The 22776-nt window shown below is 55.4% G+C and overlaps 1 protein-coding gene across 2 annotated transcripts in view; it reads right to left on the bottom strand.

Moving 5' to 3' along the window:
- COL7A1 (collagen type VII alpha 1 chain) overlaps window positions 1-19559 on the bottom strand; it is a 33183-nt gene extending 13624 nt beyond the window's left edge. The window contains exons 1-68 of one of the 2 annotated variants that reach the window (XM_084752530.1): window positions 19441-19559; window positions 19238-19326; window positions 18561-18741; window positions 17800-17959; window positions 17620-17713; window positions 17366-17527; window positions 17066-17226; window positions 16857-16986; window positions 16643-16759; window positions 16237-16383; window positions 16034-16150; window positions 15797-15946; window positions 15592-15720; window positions 14714-14857; window positions 14502-14627; window positions 14259-14402; window positions 13632-13751; window positions 13353-13496; window positions 12790-12915; window positions 12541-12687; window positions 12217-12339; window positions 11731-11877; window positions 11371-11505; window positions 11126-11269; window positions 10910-11046; window positions 10495-10621; window positions 10273-10419; window positions 10013-10185; window positions 9885-9920; window positions 9770-9796; window positions 9637-9681; window positions 9503-9565; window positions 8910-8981; window positions 8781-8816; window positions 8608-8643; window positions 8365-8436; window positions 8223-8273; window positions 7786-7812; window positions 7653-7706; window positions 7502-7564; window positions 7368-7427; window positions 7250-7285; window positions 7014-7058; window positions 6907-6942; window positions 6558-6602; window positions 6426-6461; window positions 6289-6321; window positions 5882-5914; window positions 5457-5510; window positions 5326-5376; window positions 5198-5233; window positions 5008-5088; window positions 4877-4912; window positions 4636-4680; window positions 4056-4127; window positions 3644-3688; window positions 3392-3418; window positions 3152-3181; window positions 2951-3022; window positions 2823-2858; window positions 2707-2742; window positions 2535-2615; window positions 2324-2359; window positions 1880-1942; window positions 1750-1794; window positions 405-440; window positions 299-334; window positions 95-190 (exon numbers count right to left, since the gene is read on the bottom strand). In XM_084752530.1, the coding sequence (XP_084608656.1) occupies window positions 95-190; window positions 299-334; window positions 405-440; window positions 1750-1794; window positions 1880-1942; window positions 2324-2359; window positions 2535-2615; window positions 2707-2742; window positions 2823-2858; window positions 2951-3022; window positions 3152-3181; window positions 3392-3418; window positions 3644-3688; window positions 4056-4127; window positions 4636-4680; window positions 4877-4912; window positions 5008-5088; window positions 5198-5233; window positions 5326-5376; window positions 5457-5510; window positions 5882-5914; window positions 6289-6321; window positions 6426-6461; window positions 6558-6602; window positions 6907-6942; window positions 7014-7058; window positions 7250-7285; window positions 7368-7427; window positions 7502-7564; window positions 7653-7706; window positions 7786-7812; window positions 8223-8273; window positions 8365-8436; window positions 8608-8643; window positions 8781-8816; window positions 8910-8981; window positions 9503-9565; window positions 9637-9681; window positions 9770-9796; window positions 9885-9920; window positions 10013-10185; window positions 10273-10419; window positions 10495-10621; window positions 10910-11046; window positions 11126-11269; window positions 11371-11505; window positions 11731-11877; window positions 12217-12339; window positions 12541-12687; window positions 12790-12915; window positions 13353-13496; window positions 13632-13751; window positions 14259-14402; window positions 14502-14627; window positions 14714-14857; window positions 15592-15720; window positions 15797-15946; window positions 16034-16150; window positions 16237-16383; window positions 16643-16759; window positions 16857-16986; window positions 17066-17226; window positions 17366-17527; window positions 17620-17713; window positions 17800-17959; window positions 18561-18741; window positions 19238-19325 (5640 nt within the window). In that variant the 5' untranslated portion in view covers window position 19326; window positions 19441-19559. Of the gene's footprint in view, window positions 1-94; window positions 191-298; window positions 335-404; window positions 441-1749; window positions 1795-1879; window positions 1943-2323; window positions 2360-2534; window positions 2616-2706; window positions 2743-2822; window positions 2859-2950; window positions 3023-3151; window positions 3182-3391; window positions 3419-3643; window positions 3689-4055; window positions 4128-4635; window positions 4681-4876; window positions 4913-5007; window positions 5089-5197; window positions 5234-5325; window positions 5377-5456; window positions 5511-5881; window positions 5915-6288; window positions 6322-6425; window positions 6462-6557; window positions 6603-6906; window positions 6943-7013; window positions 7059-7249; window positions 7286-7367; window positions 7428-7501; window positions 7565-7652; window positions 7707-7785; window positions 7813-8222; window positions 8274-8364; window positions 8437-8607; window positions 8644-8780; window positions 8817-8909; window positions 8982-9502; window positions 9566-9636; window positions 9682-9769; window positions 9797-9884; window positions 9921-10012; window positions 10186-10272; window positions 10420-10494; window positions 10622-10909; window positions 11047-11125; window positions 11270-11370; window positions 11506-11730; window positions 11878-12216; window positions 12340-12540; window positions 12688-12789; window positions 12916-13352; window positions 13497-13631; window positions 13752-14258; window positions 14403-14501; window positions 14628-14713; window positions 14858-15591; window positions 15721-15796; window positions 15947-16033; window positions 16151-16236; window positions 16384-16642; window positions 16760-16856; window positions 16987-17065; window positions 17230-17365; window positions 17528-17619; window positions 17714-17799; window positions 17960-18560; window positions 18742-19237; window positions 19327-19440 lie in introns of both variants that reach the window. The other variant, XM_084752529.1, reaches the window with a different exon arrangement.
- Window positions 19560-22776: the final 3217 nt, after the last annotated feature.

Below are 22776 nucleotides of genomic sequence, written 5' to 3' on the forward strand. Positions count from 1 at the left end.
AGGAAATCACATAGGTCAAGGCATCCCAGGAGGGTAGCCCGGGAAACATAATGAGCTACTGACACCAAGTCCTAGCATTACTCTAGACACTCACCTGGCCAGGAGGACCGACCTGCCCGGGGAGACCTGGAGGACCCTGGAGTCCAGGATTACCAGGAGCTCCACGCTCACCCTTGGGACCATCAGGACCCTATAGGGGAAACAGTTAGCATTCAGGGTCCCAGGGAAGAGGTGAACAGTATTTATCATAGGGTCATGATCAGGGATCACAGAATATTAAAAAGCCTCAAGCACTTACTTCTCTTCCTGGGGCGCCTGAATCTCCCTTTTCCCCCTAAGGAAGACAAGGCTTTTTAGTCATGGTCCAACCTGAGGCCACAGCATCCTCCAAGGGAGGGGCCTACCTTCCTTCCATCTTCTCCAGGGTCTCCAGGTTCTCCCTGTGGGCAGAAGATTCATAAGCCTAAATGGTCTGGCTCTGAGACTGTATAGATTTCAGGTGATTGTAACTGAATTGGCTCTGTAGCTTCATGGCCGTGCATCTTAGAGTGACTGCGTCCACCCCAGAAAACTGCTGCGTGTCCATGGGTATGCCTACCTACATGTGATGTAAATATGCTGTCACCATCCTCCTTTAGCTCTCTATATGTAACTCACATCCATGCAGACATAGTAAGTGTCTATGTCTTATGAGTGCACATATCAGCCGGGCATGGTGGCGCACACCTTTAATCCCAGCACTTGGGAGGCAGAGGCAGGGGGATCGCTGGAGTTCAAGGCCAGCCTGGTCTACAAAGGGAGTCCAGGACAGCCAAGGCTACACAGAGAGACCCTGTCTTGAAAATAAAATAAACAAACAAACCAACAGAGTGCACATATCCATATGTGTGTTAGTAGGTGTACGCAGGGCTCCGTATGTCCTAGAAGGAGACTGTTTCTCTATCTGCATGTCATGGCCTGTGTCTGACCATGAATTTACACACATACACTCAGGTTCCCAGTTCCTGAGAAACTGCATGTTTTTGTTTTTGTTTTTTTCAAGACAGGGATTCTCTGTGTGGCCTTGGCTGTCCTGGATTCGCTTTGTAGACCAGGCTGGCCTTGAACTCACAGCAATCCGCCTGCCTCTGCCTCCCGAGTGATGGGATTAAAGGCGTGCGCCACCAGGCCCGGCTAGAAACTGCATGTTTTAACATGTGTCTGCAATCCTTACATGTATTTAAATATATATGGTCATGTGTATGGTGGTGACCATTGCTATAAGTGTATGCCAGCATGTCCTCACATGTGTCATGGCAGAGCCATGGAACTTTTGTTTCACTACATCTTTGTCTAAGTGTTAACATGTCTCCACATGTCACTGAATGTGGCTTGATTCCCACATGTCTATTGCTCTCAACATGTTTCTGTGACTCTTTGGACAAGTGGCTCTGGCTTATCTTGTCATGCACAGATCTGAAAGGACACAGACACACACAGACACACAGACACACACGCACACGCACACACACACACACACACACACACACACACACACATGCACACACATGCAGATCTAACTCACTGGGTCTACAAGACTGCCCAGGTGTGCCCTAAAATACACTTCAGGTGCACTGTTACATCAGGGATATGTTCGGTACTACATATGTCAGTACATGTGTTTCATGTGTTGTCTGTGTTTCTGGGCATGTCAGTGAACACATGGCCCTCTCTTGGCAGGTTTGGCAGCACTGCCTTAGGCACACTTACATTTTTCCCGTTCAGGCCAGGTTTGCCATCCTCGCCTGCCTTTCCCTGTGGAACAGAGCATTGGTCAGATCTCAGGGCTCAGGTGACAGTACGAAGAGGCTAAAAGGACAGCACGAAAGGCTGGACTCACTGGTACTCCAGGAGGGCCAGGGGGACCAGGCGGACCATGTTCTCCTCGAAGGCCTGGAAGCCCCTGGGTGAAAAAAAAAATCATTGCTAGGATTGACAGGGTCTCTGAGGTATCCCTTGGGACATGGTATCCCGTAGACTAGAAGGGTCCCCAGTGTAGAGATTCAGGGGTCTTGTGGAAATCCTCTGAGGCCCAGATCCCATAAGTTACGGGGACTTCAGCTTTGATTCCTAGTGGAAGAACCCCAGAACCACCTGAGCTGTCCTGTTAAGATGTATAAGGCAGAGGTCGGCGAGGGGACTTAGGCGACCTGCCGGCCAGGGACTGAGACCTCCTCCCAAAGACCCAGCGGGACCAACTGGCTCTGCTCTCATTGATGCTGTGCCCTCTGCTGAACCCCAAGCCAGTCTTCATTCTAGCACCCCCCCCCCCGCCTCAACTTACGTCTCTCCCAGGGTCCCCAGCTTTGCCTGAAGCACCCTAAGAAGAGATTCAAAGTTAGGCATGCGGAATGAGGATCCTGTGAACCCCAAAGCCCCATAACACTGATACGCCCCACACACGAAGGCTCTGAGAGGGCAAACAGAAAACACTGGGGATGCCAAGACCAATCAGGCGAAGGGTGGGCTACAGGAATAGGACAACTGTTACTCACGTGCAACCCTGGGGGGCCAGGGGCTCCTGGTTTCCCATCCAGTCCGCTGCGGCCATCCAACCCTGGGGGCCCCCGATCGCCCTGAACAAAACAGAGGGGGCAGGTAGCCTTGAAAAGTGAGACGGGCCTTACAGCCAACTATACGTCTGAAAACTGATTTTTGTCCTCTCACCTTGTCCCCCGCGAGGCCTCGAACACCTGGGTCTCCCTGGAGGGAACAAGGTCAGATAAAAGGTGATGGCATGGCGATGACGATGACACAGAGGCAGGGGCAAAGCACACACTCACCTGTGGGCCTGGGGGTCCCCGCAGCCCATCGATGCCCTGAGGACAAAGGACGAAAGAATCAGAGTGAGTCAGACAGAAGAATCAGATTTCCAGGACTCCAGCCCCGACAAGACCCCCATCACACTTACCCTTTGTCCAGAGGGTCCAGGGGGTCCAGGGTCACCCTTGGGTCCCGGAGGGCCTTCTTGCCCAGGCTCTCCCTGTGGCAGAGACAGGCTTGCTGAGGGAGCAGCCCCTCAGCCACTAGGTACACTTGCGCCAGGTCTAGTCACAAGGGCCACTGATCCTTCCCAGACTGGCAGCCTCACTGTACCCACAGACCCCAGTACCTTGTCTCTGGACCCAATTCCGGCATCCACCTGTGGGGGAGAGCTCAATTAGAACACCTGAAAGCCTGAAGGGCAAATGTGAGGCTGGAAAGTGGAAACGCGAGGGGCAGTGACGATCAGTGGAGGCACTGAGGGACTATGAGGGAAGCGGATTGGACGAGTGGATACAGTAGTCAACGGGGAGGCGGGGGAGGGTGGCAGGGAAGGAGATGACAGAGCAAGACCTAGCTCAACACCTACCAGTCGTCCAGGGGGACCCGGGGGGCCCTGGAGAAAGGAATTACAGGCATCAATAGAAGCTCTGAGGTTAGCAGGCGTCGAATTTCAGAGTTGCCCAGGTTCAACTCTGCCCCCCTTACCCTAAAATACCAGAAGGCGGCTAGGCCTGGAAGTAGTCATCAGTGCTCCCCTCACCCCCATAACTTCCAGGTCTTGGCGTGAATGATGCCCACCAATGGCAGCCCACCCACGCCCAGGACCAGAACTGCTCACCGGCTCCCCACGGTCACCCTTGGGTCCAGATGATCCAGGGCTGCCCTGTGGAAGACAAGGGGGTCACTGAGGGCAGACTGCAATTGGGGAGAGGTTTAGAAGGGCTCATGGGGAGTTCTCACAAAGGAGGTATCTGTGTCTTTTTTTAAAATATTTTATTTAATTTTAATTTATGTGTATTGGTGTGAGGGTGTCAGATCTTGGAGTTACAGACAGTTGTGAGCTGCCATGTGGGTGCTGGGAATTGAACCCAGGTCCTTTGGAAGAACAGGCAGTGCTCTTAACCACTGAGCCATCTTTCCAGCCTCACAAAGGAGGTAAGGACTGTGAGGGTGAGCACTGAAGGAGGGGTGTGGGAATTGATGGATGAGTTGAGACTGAGGTCAGGGATGAGGGGCCAGTTGAGACTCACATTCCGTCCATCCTCTCCAGGGTCTCCCTGGTCTCCCTTCTCACCCACAGGTCCCCGGACCCCAGGTGCCCCCTGAGAAGAACAGCTGGTTTGACACACAATCTTTGGGCATTTTCAGACTTTCCCATAAGCTTCTTCTTCTTTTCTTTTTTCTTTTTCTTTTTCTTTCTTTCTTTTTTTTTAAATTTTTTTATTTTTATTTTTATTTTTATTTTTTATTTTTTTGGGTTTTTTGAGACAAGGTTTCTCTGTATATCCTTGGCTGTCCTGGACTCACTTTGTAGACCAGGCTGGCCTCGAACTCACAGCGATCCGCCTGCCTCTGCCTCCCGAGTGCTGGGATTAAAGGCGTGCGCCACCACCGCCCGGCTCCCATGAGCTCCTATACTGCCTGTGTTCCCCATCACCCTAAAATCCGTGACAGAGTTTCCCACACCCCATAGTAGCTCCCTGTAGGTTCTCCTCTCACATCTCTTATCACTTTCACGTCTGAGTCCCTCCCTCCCTCCCTCCCTCCCTCCCTCCCTCCCTCCCTCCCTCTCTCCTACTTCACCCCTTATTTCTCCCTATGAAAACTCACCCGGAGGCCACGTTCGCCTGCTTTTCCAGGCAAACCGGGGTCGCCCTGCCGATGGATAGAAAAGTCACTCTGTGCAGGTGAGCTAGGATCTAACTGACTCAGTAAGCCTGGGCAGAGATGGCTTGGGCACTATCTGGGCAGGTGCCAGAGGATGCGCAGAACGATCTGCTAGGGCCCCAAGGTCCTCAGGGTCAGGATTCTAGGGTAGAGGATCAAAAGCCACACCGGGGAGGAGTCTCACCGGGGGACCCTCGTCCCCTTTCTCTCCAGCTTCACCCTGTGAGACACGAGAGAGAGAAGTCTTGGTCCTAAGGCCCCAGTGATACATGCAAACATCTATCCCTCACGGCACCCCCAGCTCCAGCCTCTCACGTCTCTTCCTCGGGGGCCAATGGGTCCTGGGGGACCAGGTCGTCCAGGATCTCCCTTCTCTCCAGGAGGCCCTGAGTCACCCTGTCAGGGAGACAAGAAAGAGAGGTGATATAGAACTGTCAACAGATAGCCTTTGAGAGAGGAGGGAACTCCAGAAACCCTGGGGTCATCGAAGGTCAAAGGCACTTACCGCGGGTCCTGCTCTTCCAGTGGGGCCAATGGGACCCTGAGAGCGCAGGAGGGCAAGAGGCTAGTCAGAGCTCTAGATACCTTACCCCCACCCTCTGTCACATTACCCCCAGCCCCGCATGTATTCACCCGGTCTCCTTTGGGGCCAGGGTCTCCAGAAAGCGCCAACCCAGGTGGGCCCTGTAGATGGAATGATCAGGGTTCAGGAGTGCATGACCTCCACCTGTCCCTTCCCCCCAAAACACTTTCCCCTCACTCACCGGTTCCCCTCTGATTCCGGCAGCTCCTCTGGGCCCAGGGAGCCCAGCCTCTCCCTAAAGGTGACAAAGGCTCTCAGTACCGGACCCAGACGCCATGTATTCCCATAACCCAGCAGCCATGCTTTGAGCCTTGTCATCTCTAGGTGGGACTCAAGATAGACCTGCGACCTTGACCTCACCCTTTTTCCCCCCCTCAAAGATGTATTTATTTATTATATATAAAATGTTCTGCCCATATGTATGCCTGCCTGCCAGAAGAGGTCATTAGACCACATTATATAGTGATGCCACCATATATGCTTGTGAGCCACCATGTGGTTGGGGGGAATTGAACTCAGGACCTCTAGAAGAGCGGCCAGTGCTCTTAACCTCTGAGCCATCTCTCCAGCCCTTGACCTCACCCTTTAGCAGCCTCCAGACATTACCTTTTCTCCTTTGGCTCCAGCACCACCAGGACTCTGAAAGCAAAAACAGGACAGACACAGCTCAGCCTGGACTAGGGATTGTAGGACCAGTCTCCACAGTGGCGGAGATCTGTGGAGTTGGATGCGGGAGCTTAGTCTCTGCCTGGAGATTGCAGACAGGCTCACTAATAACAAGGTAAGGGCTGTACAAAACGGACTGATGCCTGACACCATGTTCACGACTGCAAAGTGGTCATAGGGTTGGAGGGACGCAGCCGGATGTCTGAGGGCAGAGTACAGCATAGGGGGAATCACAAAGCTGGGCCTACCCAGGGCCAAGATTGTGGAGTCACAGCCCTGAGTCAAAGTTCATATGTCATTGCTCTAGGACTAGGCTGGGCTCAGGACCCCATCTGCCCCTTACTCACCACTGCGGGATCCCCAGGACGGCCAGGTTCTCCCTATGGAGAGATGACAGGGTCAGAGGCAGGTCAAAGGCCATCTAGGAACCCAAGGTCCAAGTGTCCCTGCTACCAGGAAGTACAACATCCAGCCCATAACCTACCTTTTCTCCTCGGCGGCCAGTGGGTCCTGGTGGCCCCTGTACATGGAGACATTGTGAATGCAAACAGGGAGGGAGGGAGGGACACAGCAAAGGCTTGTTCCTGACACCCCCATCAGCACGTCACAGACTCACCTCAGGACCCTGCACTCCAGGATGTCCAGCAACCCCGGGGAGCCCCTGGGAAAGAGGAACATAGTGGTGCTCCAGGTGGGCGGGGGCAAGTTAGGAAGAGATCACAGGGGACTGGGATGGAGATGGGCAGGGGTCAGACTCAAGAAGACAACAGAGATCAGTTCTGTTCAAGTCAGAAAACTCAAAGCTGGACCCCTGAGGCGGAAAGCTAGACCCTGCATCCCTAAGGAGTAGGTGTCATTGCTGATGGGTAGAAGGGCGGGGCTGGAGGGATCAGGAGCAAGAAATCAGAACTAGGAGGGAATCAGAGCGTCTACAAGTCAGCTAGAACTGAGGTCAAAGGGCATACCTGGGGTCCCACTGGGCCAGGTGGTCCACGTTCACCCTAGCGGAATAGAATTGGTCAGAGCTGAGAATGGCCCCAGGTCCTCCCAAGCTCCCTCAGCTTCCACATACCTTTTCTCCAGGCGCACCCGGCGTCCCTGTCAGTCCCCGGTCACCCTAAGGAGAGAGAAGACAGGGAGTTTCAGAGAACCCCAAATAAAGTGTATGGATCTCCAACTACTAAAAGCACAGCCTCTGAGCTCACCAGGCCCGCATCTCCTACCCCTGCAGCCTCTGCTACCCTGTGGGAGGGTCCCAGACTGTAATGCATTACATCTGAATGCACCCCTGCCACACTTGGTACTCACTTTGGGCCCAGTAAGTCCAGGGGCTCCCCGCAGGCCCTGCAAAGGATGATTGGGAAGTTCAGAGGCTTAGATTTGAGCACAAGGATGAAGCTGAAGGCAGAAACTGGAGCTAACTCACCGGTTCACCCGGGGCTCCAGGTTGTCCTGGGAGGCCTGGGGCTCCATCCTCACAGTCACCCTGAAGGAGACACAAATGTCAGGAAGACCCAGGGGTGGCCTTGCCCATGGGCTACCAAGGTGTCAGGCTCCTACCTGCTCTCCCTTCTCTCCAGGGCGGCCAGCTGGGCCTTGGGGTCCAGGGCTGCCAGGAAGGCCCTTGAAGGAAGGAACAAGCTCATAAGGAAAGAGCTAGAAAGGTCAGAACCCAACCACTGTCCCAGCAGAGCCCCCAAGGCCCCCTCACCGGAAGCCCAGGCTCGCCTTGTCCGGTGCCACCGATACCTGGTCCTGGGGGACCCTGTGGGGGAAAGTGAGTCACAGGAAGGCCATGAGACCCAGACTCCAAGCCATCCGCAGGGTACCTGTCCCTCACTTACCCGCTCACCACGATCACCTTTGTCACCCTGAAAGAGACAGATCATGACCCCATGACTCTGGACCGTACCTTCCTCCCCACGATACAAGGAGAGTCACCGGGTCGAATCTGACCATACAAACCATGGGAGCCGCGTATGGTGGCTCATACCTATACATAATCCCAGTGCTTGGGAAGAAGAGGCAGGTGGATCTTTCTGGATTTGAGGCCAGCCTGGTCTACAGAGTGAGCTCCAGGCCAGCCAGGGCTACATAGAGAGACCTTGTCTCAAAACCTACCCCCTCTCCACCCAGCCCCCCCAAAAAAGAATAACAGAGAACTGAGGAATGGGGGTTAAAGGCCAGAAGGGACAGTAAGGGTTGTACGGGTGCCAGTGGGGTCACCGAGTCTCTGAGCCACATGGTGTTTGTAAGACTATTTGGGGGATCATGCCATCACCTTCACTGATGTTCCAGGAAGTCCTGGGGGACCACGGGGTCCAGGGGGACCCTGAGAGAAGAGACCATACATAAGATGCTTTAGACCTGATTCGTCACTTCCCGCTCCCACCTCACGCGCAGTCACATCTCCTGGGACTCACCGAAGGTCCAGGGTCCCCTTGCCTTCCAGGAAGTCCTGTCCCTTCACCTCCAGTGACTTGCCCAGGCTTCCCCTGTGTGGGGTCAGAAAGCAGCTCTTAGGGTAGGGCAGGTGGAAGAAACCTCGAGCGGTGTCCCAGTTCTTCCTGGGCATGCTTCAGACCTGGTACAGGGTCTGGCCTGGAGTACCTCTGCTCCTCCATGGAATATCCCAGCCCCCCCCCTTCGCTTTCCCTTTCACCTACCGGCTCCCCCTTTGGGCCGCGAGGTCCTCGCTCTCCCTGAGGACAGAGCAGAGTGGAGGGCAGTACTTAGGACCCAAGTGAGTCTCAGGGAGCTCCTCATGAGCCATGGCTGACCCCAGCCTCAGGCCCGCCACCCTATAGAAAGAACCCTAGGAAGCAGACAGAGTACTTACCGGTTCCCCACGAGGGCCAGGCCACCCTGGGGAGCCCTGGAAATGAAGGTCAAACACAGAACAGTCAAAATTAGAGCACCCATCCAAGGAATTGTCCCCCTGTGACCAGCGAGGGCAAGACTTACTCACCTTAATGCCAGGAGACCCGGGCACACCAGGGAGGCCAGGACTGCCCGGAGGCCCTTCCGGGCCAGGAAAGCCCTAGAAAGGCAAAGAGATCAGAGCAAGAAAAGGTCCTCCAGCAATGTCTTGGTTTACATAAAGAATGCCATACCGTCAAGCATGGCTGCAAGCCCACAGGCTGCCAAGCGTTACCAGAGGCAGGTAATACGGTAGAGAAGAGCACCACTACTATCTAAGTGGATCCCAATGCCAGGCAAGAGTCCAGCCTTTCCAGGGGACCTCAAAGGCCTTTCTTTCTACTCCAGGACCTCTCCCTAATCTGGTGTGTTTATAACCCTCACTCAGGCCCCTAAGGATAGTCTGTGGGTATTTATTTACTTATTTACTATTTATCGAGACAGCATCTGCTGCACAGTCTAGGTCAGCCTAAACATTGTGGCTTCCTCCGCTCTGCTTCGTGGGTGCTAGGGTGACGAGTGTCCAGCACCATGCCCAGCTCATGCCCGTGCCTCTAACTCTGCTCCTTCCTCTTGTCCCACACACTCCAGGAACACCTTAGTGGGAGCACCTTAGTGACAACCAATGACCTCCATACTCACCCTCTCGCCTTTTGCTTGGGTACTTCCAGGGGGACCTTGTGGGCCAGGAGCACCAGTCCTGCCCTGAGTGAGAAGAGCAAGGTGAGGAGGCTGTAAGCCAGGCAGGAGGGAGGCAGGTGTGGGCAGGCACTCACCGGGAGGCCAGGGGGCCCAGGAGGTCCAGTCTGTCCTTGCGGTCCCTAAAAGGGGTGACCAGTGAGTCCTGTGCTTGTTGACCGTCTCTCTCCCCACTGACTCCCTGTTGTTCACCACCACAGGGTCGCTTACCGTCACTCCAGGTTCCCCCTTCTGGCCCTAGGAAGAGACATGTCAGAAGAGGGTAAGAGTAGCCAGCCCCAGCCGTGGCCTTTGCCCACTCCTTCAACCCTGACCACGTACGTACCTTTGGACAGTGTACAGTGCAAGGATCTGGCTGTGGCTGTGGACAAAGAGGTTCTTTGAGGCCAAGAAGTTCTAAAAGAACCCCAAGGTCCCTCGTCCACTACCAGTCCCCAGAGGCCTTGTCCAAACCTGTATGGTCACAGCTGCCTGACACAGGGCTACTGCCAGACCACTGACTGCTCGGTCCAGGCTTGGGCCATTATCCGTGGCAAAGAAGTTCTGGATGGGGTCCATGCCTGGCGCCAAGCGACGTAGCTGCTCCGGGTCAGCTCCCTCCAAACCCAACATCATCACCCTGAGCCCTAAAAAGAGATCCAGCAACCTACATGACGTCCTCACTGGGGTCACCCCTATTCCCAAGACCCTACCCCATCACCCCCATGGCTCACCAGAAGCCTGGGCCTCACGAATGGGGCTGAATATGTCCCCTCTCAGAGGTTCATCCACCAACAGGACCATCACCCCTGGCACTTGTTGACGGCGACCAGGAGCGTTGGGTGCCAAGAGGTGGCTGCGAGCTGTGATCACAGCTGTGCCTGGGGAAGAGTGCACATCAGAACTCTGAGACACTGAGCTCCTGATGGGGAGCTCACGCCAATCGCAGCGCTTACCTAGGTTGTTTCCACTTGGGTCCACAAAAGGGATATCACGGATCTTTTGCAAAATGATGCTAAGATCATGGGAACTGTTCAGTGGGAACAATGGGGAAGGCCGGTGACTGTAGGACAGCATGCCAACCTGGGTAGGGACAGACAGAGAACATGGAGGGGGTGGTGGGGGCGCGGGGCGCACTCAGAGTCCGGAGAAAAAGAGACACAGGAGGTGTGGCCGATCCTGAGCTGCTCCCCAGGGGGTCAGTCATGATGGTAGGATAGGGAAGTCACCCAGCAGGTGGAATGATCTGGAGCCCGGGGGAGAGCTGGGGAAAGCTACACTCCACAGAGGACGGAGACATGGTGGAGGGTGAGGCACATGCAGAGGGGAGGGGCAGGGTCAGGTGGAGTCTGGCTGCCTTTAGAGCCAAACCTGAGCAGCGTGTGGCCCCAGAGGCCCGAGGGCAGACACCAGCCTTTCCAGGACCCTCCTTATAGCCTCTGCATTGTGAGCGTTGTCTCGAGTGGCACGCAACAGGAACACCACGTCCACCCGGCCGTGGGGACACACTGCACAAAAGAACTGAGTTAGCAGCATCGTTAGCCATGTCATGGTCACCTCAGACTTCTCCCTCTGTACCTTCCATACCTGGCTTTTGTGTGACAGAGACCTCAGGACCTGGTATGCCCCTCTGGATAGGTCTGAGAGAGAAGACGTAGGACACACCAGGTTCCAGGTTTGTCACTCTGTGGGAGCTGGAGGTCCCTGGCAGTGTCTGTGGGGCTCCGGGCACTTGTGCAGAGGACAATTTGGTTAAACACGAGCTTCTCTATGGGACCCCCCGCCCCCCGCTGCCCCATTACCACCCACAGCGCCTCTGGTCTTCGCCTCACCCTGGCCAGCTCCTCTGAGTGGCTGCCAGGACAAGATGTAGCTGGATGCCCCAGGCACTGGGGTCCAGGTCAAAGTCACTGAGTCAATAGAGGTGTCCGCCACACGCAGCTCAGTGCTCGGGACATGACGGGGCTCTGAAAGAGAAATCAAAGACCAAAGAATCTGATGCTGGGTACAGAGAGCATGACAGAGATACGAGATCCTGGAGCAGGTTCATTTTAGCAAAGCATCATGGGAGCTCACATTGGAATCTCCTCACCACCACCCTGGCTTAGGGGAGGCACTATAGGAGTCCCTTAGAGTGCAGAAAAGTAGGATACATCATCAATGCAGGCCGGTGAGTGCTCTAAAAGGCTCACCAGTGTATGCAGTCACCTTCCTAGAGGGCCCTTCTCCCATCTGACCCAGGACACTTAGCCATACATGGTACAGCGTTGCTGGCTGCAGTCCACCCAGGTCATAGCTGTTAGACTCGGGTCCCAAGATCCGGGACTGTTCCTGGCCACCTGAGAGTAAGGACCAGGGACATGGAGGAAGATGGTGACTAAAAACAGTGATGAATGTACCCCCCTCGCCGACTCTCAACAACCACATTGCGCATTGCTAACCAGGACACCCTCCTGATGAATTCTCCTCACTCATCTTTACTCTGCCTCCCTCGCCACTGACCCTACCAGACCCACCCTCTCCGCACTGACTGCGCCCACCCACCTTGCTGACTAAGGCCCCGTTGTTTTTGATTCTGCAGAGCTGGCTCCCTACTCCTTTCACCCACGTTGATGACTTCGCCCATAGGCCCCGGGGTCCCTTCATCGGTCCTGATTTCTTACTAGGGCAGTGCTCACCCTCTGGTTGCCAATGCAGACGGAAGCCCAGCGCCCCAGGCACTCGCTCCCAACGCAGCCTCAAGGAGTCCTCACCACGCTGCACGACTTGAAGGGTCTCTAGAGGTGTTGGAGTCTCAGGCGCTTAAGAAAAAGCACTACAATCAGGGAGGCTCTGCCCCTTAGGCTGTACCGAGCCCACTTACTGCATCCTCCCCGCCCTTCACCCACAGAGGCTCACTATAAAACCTTCTCGAACCCCCAGCACACGTCCTTCCCCATAAGCCCCATCCCTAGAACACAAGCCCCAGTCCAAGGCTTCTTCCAACACAGAAATCCTCCTACGTGTGGTGACGATGACGGAAACGGGTGCACCCTCCCGGTCTCCAACAAATGCTGTCACTCTCACTGAGTAGCTGACTCCGCCTTCGAGACCCCGTATCTCTGCAGAGTCTTTGTTTCCTGGGAGTATCTGGTGTCTCATAGGGCCACCTGGCCAGGCCAGTGAAGAAGAGGAGGAGTTGGGGTATATCGAGCTAACCAGAGAGGGCACTTGTGGCCAGGAAGGACAAGGGTCAGGTCACGGAGCCGTACCTTCGCTACGTCCCCACGCCAGTCTATAGGATGTGGCTCCAGGGACACCTACCCAAGTGACCCGTACAACATCGCTGGAAGCATTAAGGATTTGCAGTCTTGACACACTGCCCACAGGCTCAGGAGCTAGGGACAAAGGCCAGGTAAAGGTCAGGGGCCACTGGGTATCTAGCAGAGACAAGAGTGGCAAGGCAGGCAAGCGAATGAAGTCTAGGCAAGGTCAGTGTGCCTGGGTCAGTGGAGGGAACTATTTTTTTGTTTGTTTGTTTTTGTTTTTGTTTTTCGAGACAGTGTCTCTTTGTGTAGCCTTGGCTGTTCTGGATTCACTTTGTGGACCAGGCTGGCCTCGAACTCACAGCAATTTGCCTGCCTCTACCTCCCGAGTGCTGGGATTACAGGTGCGCACTACCACACCCAGCCAGTGGAGGGAACTTTAAGAGGAAAGTGGTCAGTGTTTCAGAGGCAAAGGTGGACATTCAGTCACCACGGGTGGGTTGTTCAGCACGGTCAGGAATGGGACGGGTACTTGGAGCAGCCAGAAATCCATAGCAGGGTCCACTCACCTGTTCTCACAACCACAGAGGCAGGGGCCCCATCCACTCCCGCTACATGGGTTCTCACACGCACTATATACTCTGTGTCAGGCTGTAGGCCGTCTATCTCAGCCACCGTGGCTTCCCCGGAAACCAACTGAGATTTCTCTGGACCTGGGATCAGGGATAGAGAGAGGTAACACCACGACTTGTCAGACCGCCCAGTGCTCCATCCACTTGGACCCCCAAAGAATCTCAAGCCTCCGTTCTATTCAGAAACTGCCTCCCGCAGCCCTCCTAAGCCCTTACCATGGCCTGAATGCCAGGAAACCCTGTATCCAGGGGCACCAGGAACTCCAGTCCAGGCAATGTTGATGGATGAGCTGCCAGCCTGAGTCACATGGACTCTCCTCACTGGGCCAAGTGGGTCTGGAGAGGGAGGGAACAGGGAACCTGGTAAAGTAGGCAGAAGGAGGATGGGAGAAGAGCGGGGTCTACTCGGTGAGGTGAGGGAAGGCTGAGTGTCTATAGCAGGCCGGCATCTCACAAGGGAGGCCGTGAGGGTTCAGCAGAGGCTCAGTGGGAAGCTGGCTGGTAGCAACAACCTGAGCGACAAAGTCTGACAGGATTGGATGGGAGAGCATTAGGAGACAGTGAGGACAGCAGGCAAGGGACAGAGTAAAGGTCTGAGAGGAGAGCTGGCTCCAGCAGAAGAGGAGGAAGCAGTAGGTTCTGAGGGATGAGGAGCAGAAACAAGAAGAGCGGTGGGAGCTGTGGGCGAGACCGTGGGGCAACATGGAGGGGACGGCGGGAGAGTGGGAGTGGGGATAGGATGACCCTCAGAGTGGGAGAAGTGGGAGTGTAAGCGATGAAAAGGGGCCACAGGAGTCTGAAGGGGACTGGAGGCAAAGAACCGAGAGATCGTCAGGTGCTGACCAGTTCCAGCCACGATCACCGCAGGGGGGCCCTCTTCACTCCCCCGAAGGGCTGACACGGCCACGTGATAAGAGGTTCCAGGCAGCAGCCCCAGGATGTCCATGGCAGTAGAGTCTGGGGTGAGTGTCTGGCTGGATTCTGGACCTGGCATCACAGAGAGGTGAGGACCTGGCTTCTGCAATGTCCCAACCCCTCCCCACACTCTGAGAGCTGCCCTCAGCAACCCGCACCCTCCACACTGACCACTGCCTGTCCTCCAGCTAATCCGAAATCCACTGGCTCCAGGGACAGGTCCCCAGGCCACTCTGATTCGTGTTGCATCTGATGCCACAACCCGCAGTCCTGGGATAGTAAGTGGGGTTTCTGGATCTGGGGATTAGAGACAGGGGTAAGAGATCAAGACGGGACAGGAGCAAGCGAGTCACCATCCCCTATAAGTCTCCCAAAGAGCTCACCTCTGTGGATCCTTAGGGTGCTGGCACCACCCTCGCGAGTGCCCACTCGAGCAGACACCCGCACTGTATAGCTAATCCCAGGGCGAACATCATCTAAGTCAAGGGCTATCTGACTCCCAGGGAGCAAAAGGGTCCGCTCAACCCCTGGAAAGAGGCAAAGTAGGCAAGCAGGGGTCAGTATCACACACAGGGACACAGAACAGCAGCCAGTGACAGGCCTGGATACAATACGAAGAATTTCATGGAAGATGGGGGAGATTGGATGGATGGGCAGGGAGAGAGGAAAACAGTAAGAGAAAATGATGTGGGGCTAAAGGGTCCATGGTGGCAACACAGGATAACAGGAGTCACCAATGAATGGGGACCCTGGATGACAGGGGTTAGGACATAGCATCATGAGAGTCTGTGACCATGATACAAGTTGTTGAGCCACGGATAGACATTGACATAGGATGGCTGAGGTGAGTGTTGGATGAGGGCATGAGGTGAGAGTGTCGTCTGAGGGGACTTTTAGTGGGGAGGCTGTGGGAATGTGAGGGGTTGGGGGGATATGGAAGTCTGAAGGGGCACTCAGGCAAAGAATGGAGAGACCAGTCAGAATCTGACTAGTCTGAGCCACAGTGACCACAGGGGGGCCCTCTTCTCTTCCTTGAGCCAGACAGAAGGGAGGGCAGGCCTTAGAGCCTGTGGTGAGGAGGAAGATGAGGCATGGCAGGACTGTGGGCAGGGTGGAGCCCTCTGAAGAGCAGGCTGGGGTACAGGAGGGGAAAGGCAGACCCCAAGGCCGCTCTGGTTCTGGGGGCTGTAGGAACCCAGCCGGGGTGGGAGGGTACCGCAGGTTCTGGTGTGAGGGGACTCTGCTGTCTCTTCTGCCTTACCCTGAGTGCTTCGTATAGTGACACGGTACTCAGTGGCACTGTGGACTGGGTCCCATGACACTCGCACCCGCTGCCCAGGCAGTTCTGTGGCTTGTAAATTCCTCAGCGGACCCACTGACTGCTCTGGCCCTGTAAGAGAGGACAGTGTGAGGCAGAGCAGAGTCACTAGGCCCTTCCCAAACACCTAGGCATCCGGAGTGCTTACCAGTAGGGACCACAGTTGCAGGAGTGGCCACTTCACGGCCCTCTAGCAAGGTGTAGAGTGTAAGGCGGTACTCAGTGCCTGGCTGCAACCCATCCAACTGGTGATGGGTCACGTTAGAGAGAAATTTCATTTTCTGTGGGGGCTCCGAGCCTGCAGGATGGCAGGACCGGGTTGGCTGAATCAATGTCCCCATCCCACCCCCACCCCCCGCCTGCCCCACCCTTCACTTGCACTGACCACTCTCACGACGCCACTCCAATATGTAGCCACGGGCCTCGGGCACCAAGTTCCAGGAAAGAAGGATTGATGTGGGGCTCAATACGACCGGGTGCAGGATCTGCTTGACAGCGGAGTCTGCCCAGGACACATAGGTATCAGTGGCCTCTGCACCCTGCTCTGCCTGCCCACCCCAACCTAAAAAGGGGACCCAGGTTTCTCACCAGTGCGGGCAGTCAGAGACGTGGCAGGCCCCACACTGTGGCCAAATAGAGCACTCACAGTCACCTCATAGTCCGTGCTAGGCTCCAAGTGATATAAAAACACTGACCCCTGTCCAGAGCTCAGGTCCTGCTGCTGTGTCACCCCGCCTGTATTGGGACCATAGCAGAGGGTTCAGTAGGTCTTGTTGTTGTTTTATCTTATTTGAGACAAGGCTTCTCTGTGTAGCCTTGGCTGTCCTGGATTCTCTTTGTAGACCAGGCTGGCCTCGAACTCACAGAGATCCACCTGCCTCTGCCTCTTTGTATAATAGATTATAGATGTGTACCACCATGCCCAGTTTATAGATTCAGAGAGTCTTATAGATTCAAGAATTGATAAATTTGTCCGTCCACACCTCTCACTTACCACTGAGGTCCCGCCATGCTACACGGTAGCCAGTGGCACCTGACACCCTCCTCCAGGCCACCAGCAGGCTGTGGGATGTGGTATTCTGGATGCTCAGTTCTAGCCCCTCCTCCGCAGCTGGGGGAAGGTCCCATCAGGGATCAGTAAAGCCCAAAGGAGAAAGGGATTTTGGGTGGTTAGGAGAATAGGGTCAGAGGGCGACAGAATTGCTTACTGGTCCGAGCTGTCCCACTCACGGCCTCCCCGATGCTGTTGGCGTAGAGGGCAACCACAGTCACTTGGTATTCAGTTAGTGGCCGGAGACCCTGCAGTCGCATGCTGGTCTCGCCAGCTGGGACGTTCACCTGCCCAGGGCCAGAGTCAGCTCATATACTCCAGCCAAATTCTTAGCAGCCACCAACCACTGCTGACAGATTTCCTTACCTCCTGTCGCTCACTTGGCAGTGGCTGTCCCAGCCCTGTCAGAGGGGTGTACTGAACCTTGTAGCCAGTCACAGGGCCACTAGCCGCTGTCCACTGTACTCGCAAGGATTGGCTACTTGGCTCAGACAGCACCAGGTCTCGGGGCCCAGATGGAATGTCATCTGCTGTGAATGGGGTTGGGGGCAGTATCCGGTCAGCAGGAAAGAGGGTCAGGGGTGAGGAGTCCATAGGTCAGCACTCCCAGGCTGGGGTTTGGACTGGAGCCCTGGGCCTAGGTACCCAGAATGGGCAGGGACTTACGAGGCAAGGTCACAGGCACACCACCAGCAGTGGTGCACACCCTCCGGGAAATGAGGGGCAACAGCGTCCTCAAGATGCTGAAGTCATTGACAAAGAAGAAGAAATCACTGGTTGGTTGGGAGGCAACACGTTTCAGCTCCTCAGGGTCAGCATTCTTGATTCCTGAAGTGATACCCAAACAGGGCTCAGTCACTCACACTTTCTCTGAATGGTCCCCACTCCAACTGACCTCTCGCCTCGGCTTGGTTTCTCACCCACAGCAAATAGTTTGACTCCTTGGCCCTTCAGTTTTTGGGCAGCCGTGTCCACTAAGTCCTGGGACTTCCCATCTGTGATCAGGATGCAGACCTGGGATAGATGCCAAGACCAGTCAGGAAGGCTTTGGGCAGTAACTCTGGAGTCACACTTGGAGGCATGGGAGGTTTAGGGGACACCTTGGGGACGCCAGGTCGCGTGAGATGAGGCAGGAAGACGCGGTCAGAAACATGGTGAAGGGCGGCCCCTGTGCGCGTATTGCCACCCTTATAACTGAGTTCACGGATAGCACGGATGGTGTCACCTCCAGAGCCGAGTGCATCCAGACCAAATTCTGTCCTGAGGGGAGGAAATAGGCTAGCAGAAAGGCAAGGGATGAGACCTCTTGAGAATTCCCCTGATTCTGAGATCCCAGACCTCCACCACAGAAGCTTCCACGTTAGTAGGCTCCTTAGGTGCAGTTTGGCATAGCAGTGTTGCTGAGCCTCAGCAGGACTGGAGCCCTGAGGTTCCCAGACTAGGGGCGTTGGGGCGGTTAGGGGAGGTTGAGACACAAGATATCTGGTTAAAGGATTATAGGAGGAAGGATCCACTTATAGGATGACAGACAGTAGCCAAACAGAAAAACTTCCTCTGGTGAGCAGAGGGTTGAAGGACTCGGGGAGCCCAAACATGGAGCCTCCAACAGGAAGCCAGCACCTGGACCTCCTGGATTCCCTATGGCTATCCAGAACAGAAAACACAGTCATTCTGTCCTTCCTCCCATCCCCCCACCCAAGGACACTAGCTTAGTGGGGTTTCAGCACAGGAACACTCTCCCCAGTTACCTTTACCTCTCTCCAGAGGAGGTCTTGCCTAGGGCCTTTCTGGGCTCCCTCTCTCTCCTCTCTGAGGAAGGGGTCTTGGGGCCTAAGGTCCTGGCCCCAAGCCAGCTACTCACTGTGGGTCATCACTGTACTGCACTGTGGCAAATCGGACGCCCTGCGCGCTGGCTGCCCCTGAGAAAGGCAGTACCAGCCCCTCCAGGAACCCTCGCACTTCGCGGAAGTTGCTGCGGCCAATGGATGAAGAGCCATCCAGTAAGAACACGATGTCAGCGGAGTAAAGGCGCGTGCAGGTCACTGAAGCAGGAAGGAGATTGTGAGCTTTCTGGGAATCCAGCCACCCTCCCCTAGCACTGAGGTCCCCTGGGATTTGGGGACCGTGAGGACAATAGGCCTCATCTGTATATGCAAACGAAGTCCGGGGAAGGTGCGTGCCTCCCTGTGTTGGAAGGAGCCCCGGTGCGGCTCAGAGAGGAGCCTCCCAGGGAGGGTTGGAGCACTGTGGGGGAGGATAAGTTGCAAGCAGGGGTGTAGCTCTGAGGCTGAAGTCAGCCTGGAGGGACTGTTGCCCGGTGGCCAAGGACGGAGGATTCAGCGGCCATCTATGGAGCTCAAATTTGGGTGCCAACGGGATAAGGGGCAATTAGGGAATCCCAGATTGGAATCCAGGGAGTCTGGGAAGAATTAGAAGTCTCCATGAAGAGTTTGAAGGATCCTCGGTGGGAAGGTGTCAGAGATAAAGTACGAGTTAGATGCACGGGTGACAGGGTGCTGAGCCTCAGAAGGTGCCCACCTCTATCTCTGGGCTGGGCCCATACTCCCGGCGCTCCGGTCAGGATCTCGGCAGCGCAGAGCACGGCGACCAGGAGCCGCAGCCTCATCCTGGGTGAGAGAAACTGTCAGCCAGGAACCCAAACTCTGCCCCTTATCTCCCGAGCCTTTGGCGGGTGGAAACCCAGTCCCGTGCCCCCCCTCCTTCCCAGGTTCTATTCTTGCCTGTACGTCAGCCGGCTCCCGCTGCTGCAAGTCCTGCAGGCACAGAGGAGAAAAGTCCCTGATCCCAGGAGGCGGAGCAGCAGGCGGGAACCAGGCGGCCCGCCCTCACCCACCTCCCCAGAGATCGCTCCCCCCACCCCACTTCTCCCGGATTTAAGATATGACACACTTAAGGGCAAGGGCCCGTTCCCTGGCTTCTGGGAATTTCCCAGGTTTTTGACAGATGCTGGGAGAGCACCCCAACCTCACTTAGGGTGACAAGCCTTGAAGGCTTTTTAGTTGGAGTGACCAATGAAGTCATGCTACACTCTGAAATGTGGACAGGTTCCTGCAGACCATAGGGGTAACAGCTGGAGCTGACTCACCCCAGCCGGTGGGGGGGTGCCACGATGGAGCCTCAGGCCATAGGTCCTGACAAACCCAAATGCACATCATGTGAATCAGCCATGCTACTTCTGTCTGGTGGACCTCCTGTGCCACACCCTAGCTTTTATAAGAGGCAGAGCAGCCCCCAGCAAACGAGAGACTCTGGGACTATCTTAGGGTCCCCAAGATCTCACTGGGCTGAATGTAAGCAATACATCCCTGCTTTGGAAGAGACCTGGGTCATGCTTTATCCTATCTGTCCATTTCAACCGCCCTCACTCCCTCCTGTGTCTTCCACCAGACATTTGCCATCCAGCTGTCTGCAGAGGGGGAGGGCTGTCCATATGTTGAAGGATGGACCACCCACGCTGACAGCTCCTCTCTCAGGAATCCTCCTCCTGACGCCCATGCTCCCCCTGACAGGGACTGTCCCCCATCTACTTGCCTTCGCTTTGGCCTGCAGGAGTCCCCTGCTTCGCCATACTCTTGTAGATCCTTTTTACTCAACTCCCTGACTACGCTGGGGGCCACCCAAGGGCCATTTCCTTTCCTCCTCGCCTCAGGGTTTCTAACCTTCCCTTCCTTACTGGCCCCTTCTCAACCCTTCCCCATGGACAGTCATTCTCAAATCCCACGTCAAGCCCACTTTCCCAATGAGGTCTTTGGTTATACATGTATGTTTACTAGGTAGGTGACATCAAGACAGAGAGACACTCCTAAGAAAAGCACGCCCCCCTCACCCCCCCCCCCAATTTGGACGTTTCCTTTGTTTTCTACTCAGTCCTGTATAGTTCAGCACAGACCATGGTGGGCCACTTCCAACCTGCCCTGCACCCTCCCTCAGAGCCACAGGCTGAGTGGGAAGATGGGGATACGTGGAAACCCTGTGTCCCCTGTGGCTGCCCAGAGCTGAATTTTCTAGCATTGCCAAACCTCAGGGTACAGAGGACCACCACCCAGTCCTATTTCCTTGTTGTCAGGTAAGCTGGAGCCCCCTTGTTACTGAAGACTCCCACTCCAGCGACGCAGTGCTGTGTCTTCACAGGTCCCAGAAACCTTTTCCAACATCAGGGTCTCCTCAGCAGTGTCCCAGGGCACCCCATCCCTAGGAGGTATGCTCCAGGTGAGGGCAGTAGAGAACCAGACATGTTCTCATGGCCTAGGGTGGGTGACAGCATGATAAAGATGCTATGTACTGTATGGACGTACATGTGTATGTGATGGTATGGACGTACATGTGTATGTGGGCCCAGCCTTTATGGAAGATAGGAGGCCCAACTAAGAGAGCACTGGCATCAAAGCAAACCTCAGTATAGCTGGAGTGCCCCTCAACTAAAGGCTCAGTGTGGGGCCGGTGGAGGCACTGGGAAGGGAGAAGGCTAAGGATGACTAGGTTTATAGCAGCCCAACTTTTCAAGAACAGGGGCACGGCCCTCTAAGGCCCTTGACTGCAGCACCCTGGTAAGCTTGCAGCTTCAGGTACCACTACAGGAGACCTGCACCTACCTGAGGCTCTTCCATCAGGGCAGTGGAGCCCCCGAGGGTGTGAGCACTTCCTGCTCATGCTTCCTACCTTCAGTTATCAGACGGCATCAAGTCTTCAAACAGGGTCCACATGCCATGTATCCTCAGATGGCACCATGTCTTCATCCAGGGTCTGCATCCCATGTATCCTCAATACCTCCAAAGTCTTCACCAACACCGCGCATTGTCCTCTGACCCACCCTCCCCTCTGTCTCTCCTTGCTTGTACTTCCACAGCTCCCTGTGGCCCTGACCAGAACCAGGGTCACCTCCATTGCCACAGAACTCTAGCCCAAGTCCCCACGCTAATGCACAGCATCTACCAGGTTACTTCTCTCAGTCACCTGCCTGACAGGTTTCTGGAGGAAAGATGAAATGCCCTGGCTTAGAATGCAAGAAATCCACAACCTCCCAGCAGCTCCGGCTCTCTCATGTCCAACACCTTTGTAGCCTTTGGGGTCAGACATCAGCTTAGACATCAAATCTCATCCCATGAGTGCAACAGACAGTGCACTCGTTCGCTGACCTGGTTGCTCCACCACACAATGCCAGGGTTGGGCCCATCTGAGTTGTGTTACCCAGCAGTTTCCTTCCTGCCCCGACAACTGACAGCCTGAGTCAAGGTTTGTTTGGATACTTTCACAAGAGGGTGTTGGGGAGACTTCTCAACAGCCCCCGAATCCTGCTCACATTCACCAGCCAGCAAGTTCAACATGTTCAGGCCCTTTGCCCCCACCTTCTCCTCAGGCCTCCTCAGGGAGAGCAGGACGTGAGGCCCACTGCCCACATTTCTCCCACGTAAGAGCTCTGAAAGGGTAGTAGCTGGGCGCTGCATTAGGCGAGGGTTAGGTCTGCCTGCCTCTACAAAATGGGGAGAGGATCTAGGACAACACCTCAGGACTTGCCTAGGACAGTCAGATGAGGGAGTGGGCTCGGGCCCCACTGAGCTCAGGGCTATTCTTGGAGCCTGAGTCAGAGGCAAACAGGCAAAGGATTCTTGCCTTGCCTGTCCAGACAGCAGTTAGAAAGCGTATCAGAACACTGTGCCCCAGGCTATCTTCTCTATAACCCACAGTAAACACTCAGAAGAGGCTTCCTCTGGGACACTAGTGGCCCCTCCTAGTCTGCCCCAGCTGAACAAAGGCCACCACAGGGTGGCTAGCACAGTCTTCAGTGAGGGCTTTCCCACATAGCTCCTAGTTTCCACACGGGGACCTCACTAGGGTACAGGCTGGGCCTGTTGTTTCCACTAACCCCACATCCCATTCCTGGGACAAGCTGGCTGAGGAATGTCCCCCATGTAGCTGAGTGGAAACATCTGGGCACACACCCTGCAGGCATCAAAGGCTTCCGGCCTCTGGTGCAGCCTCCATGCTTGCCCCTGGCTCAGGACACATGAGACTAGGGGAAGGCACAAGGGTTCAGAGGCTGAAGACCAACGGGAGGG

This window comes from Acomys minous (genome assembly GCF_964271855.1).
Source record: "Acomys minous genome assembly, chromosome: 13".
Lineage (NCBI taxonomy): Eukaryota > Metazoa > Chordata > Mammalia > Rodentia > Muridae > Acomys > Acomys minous.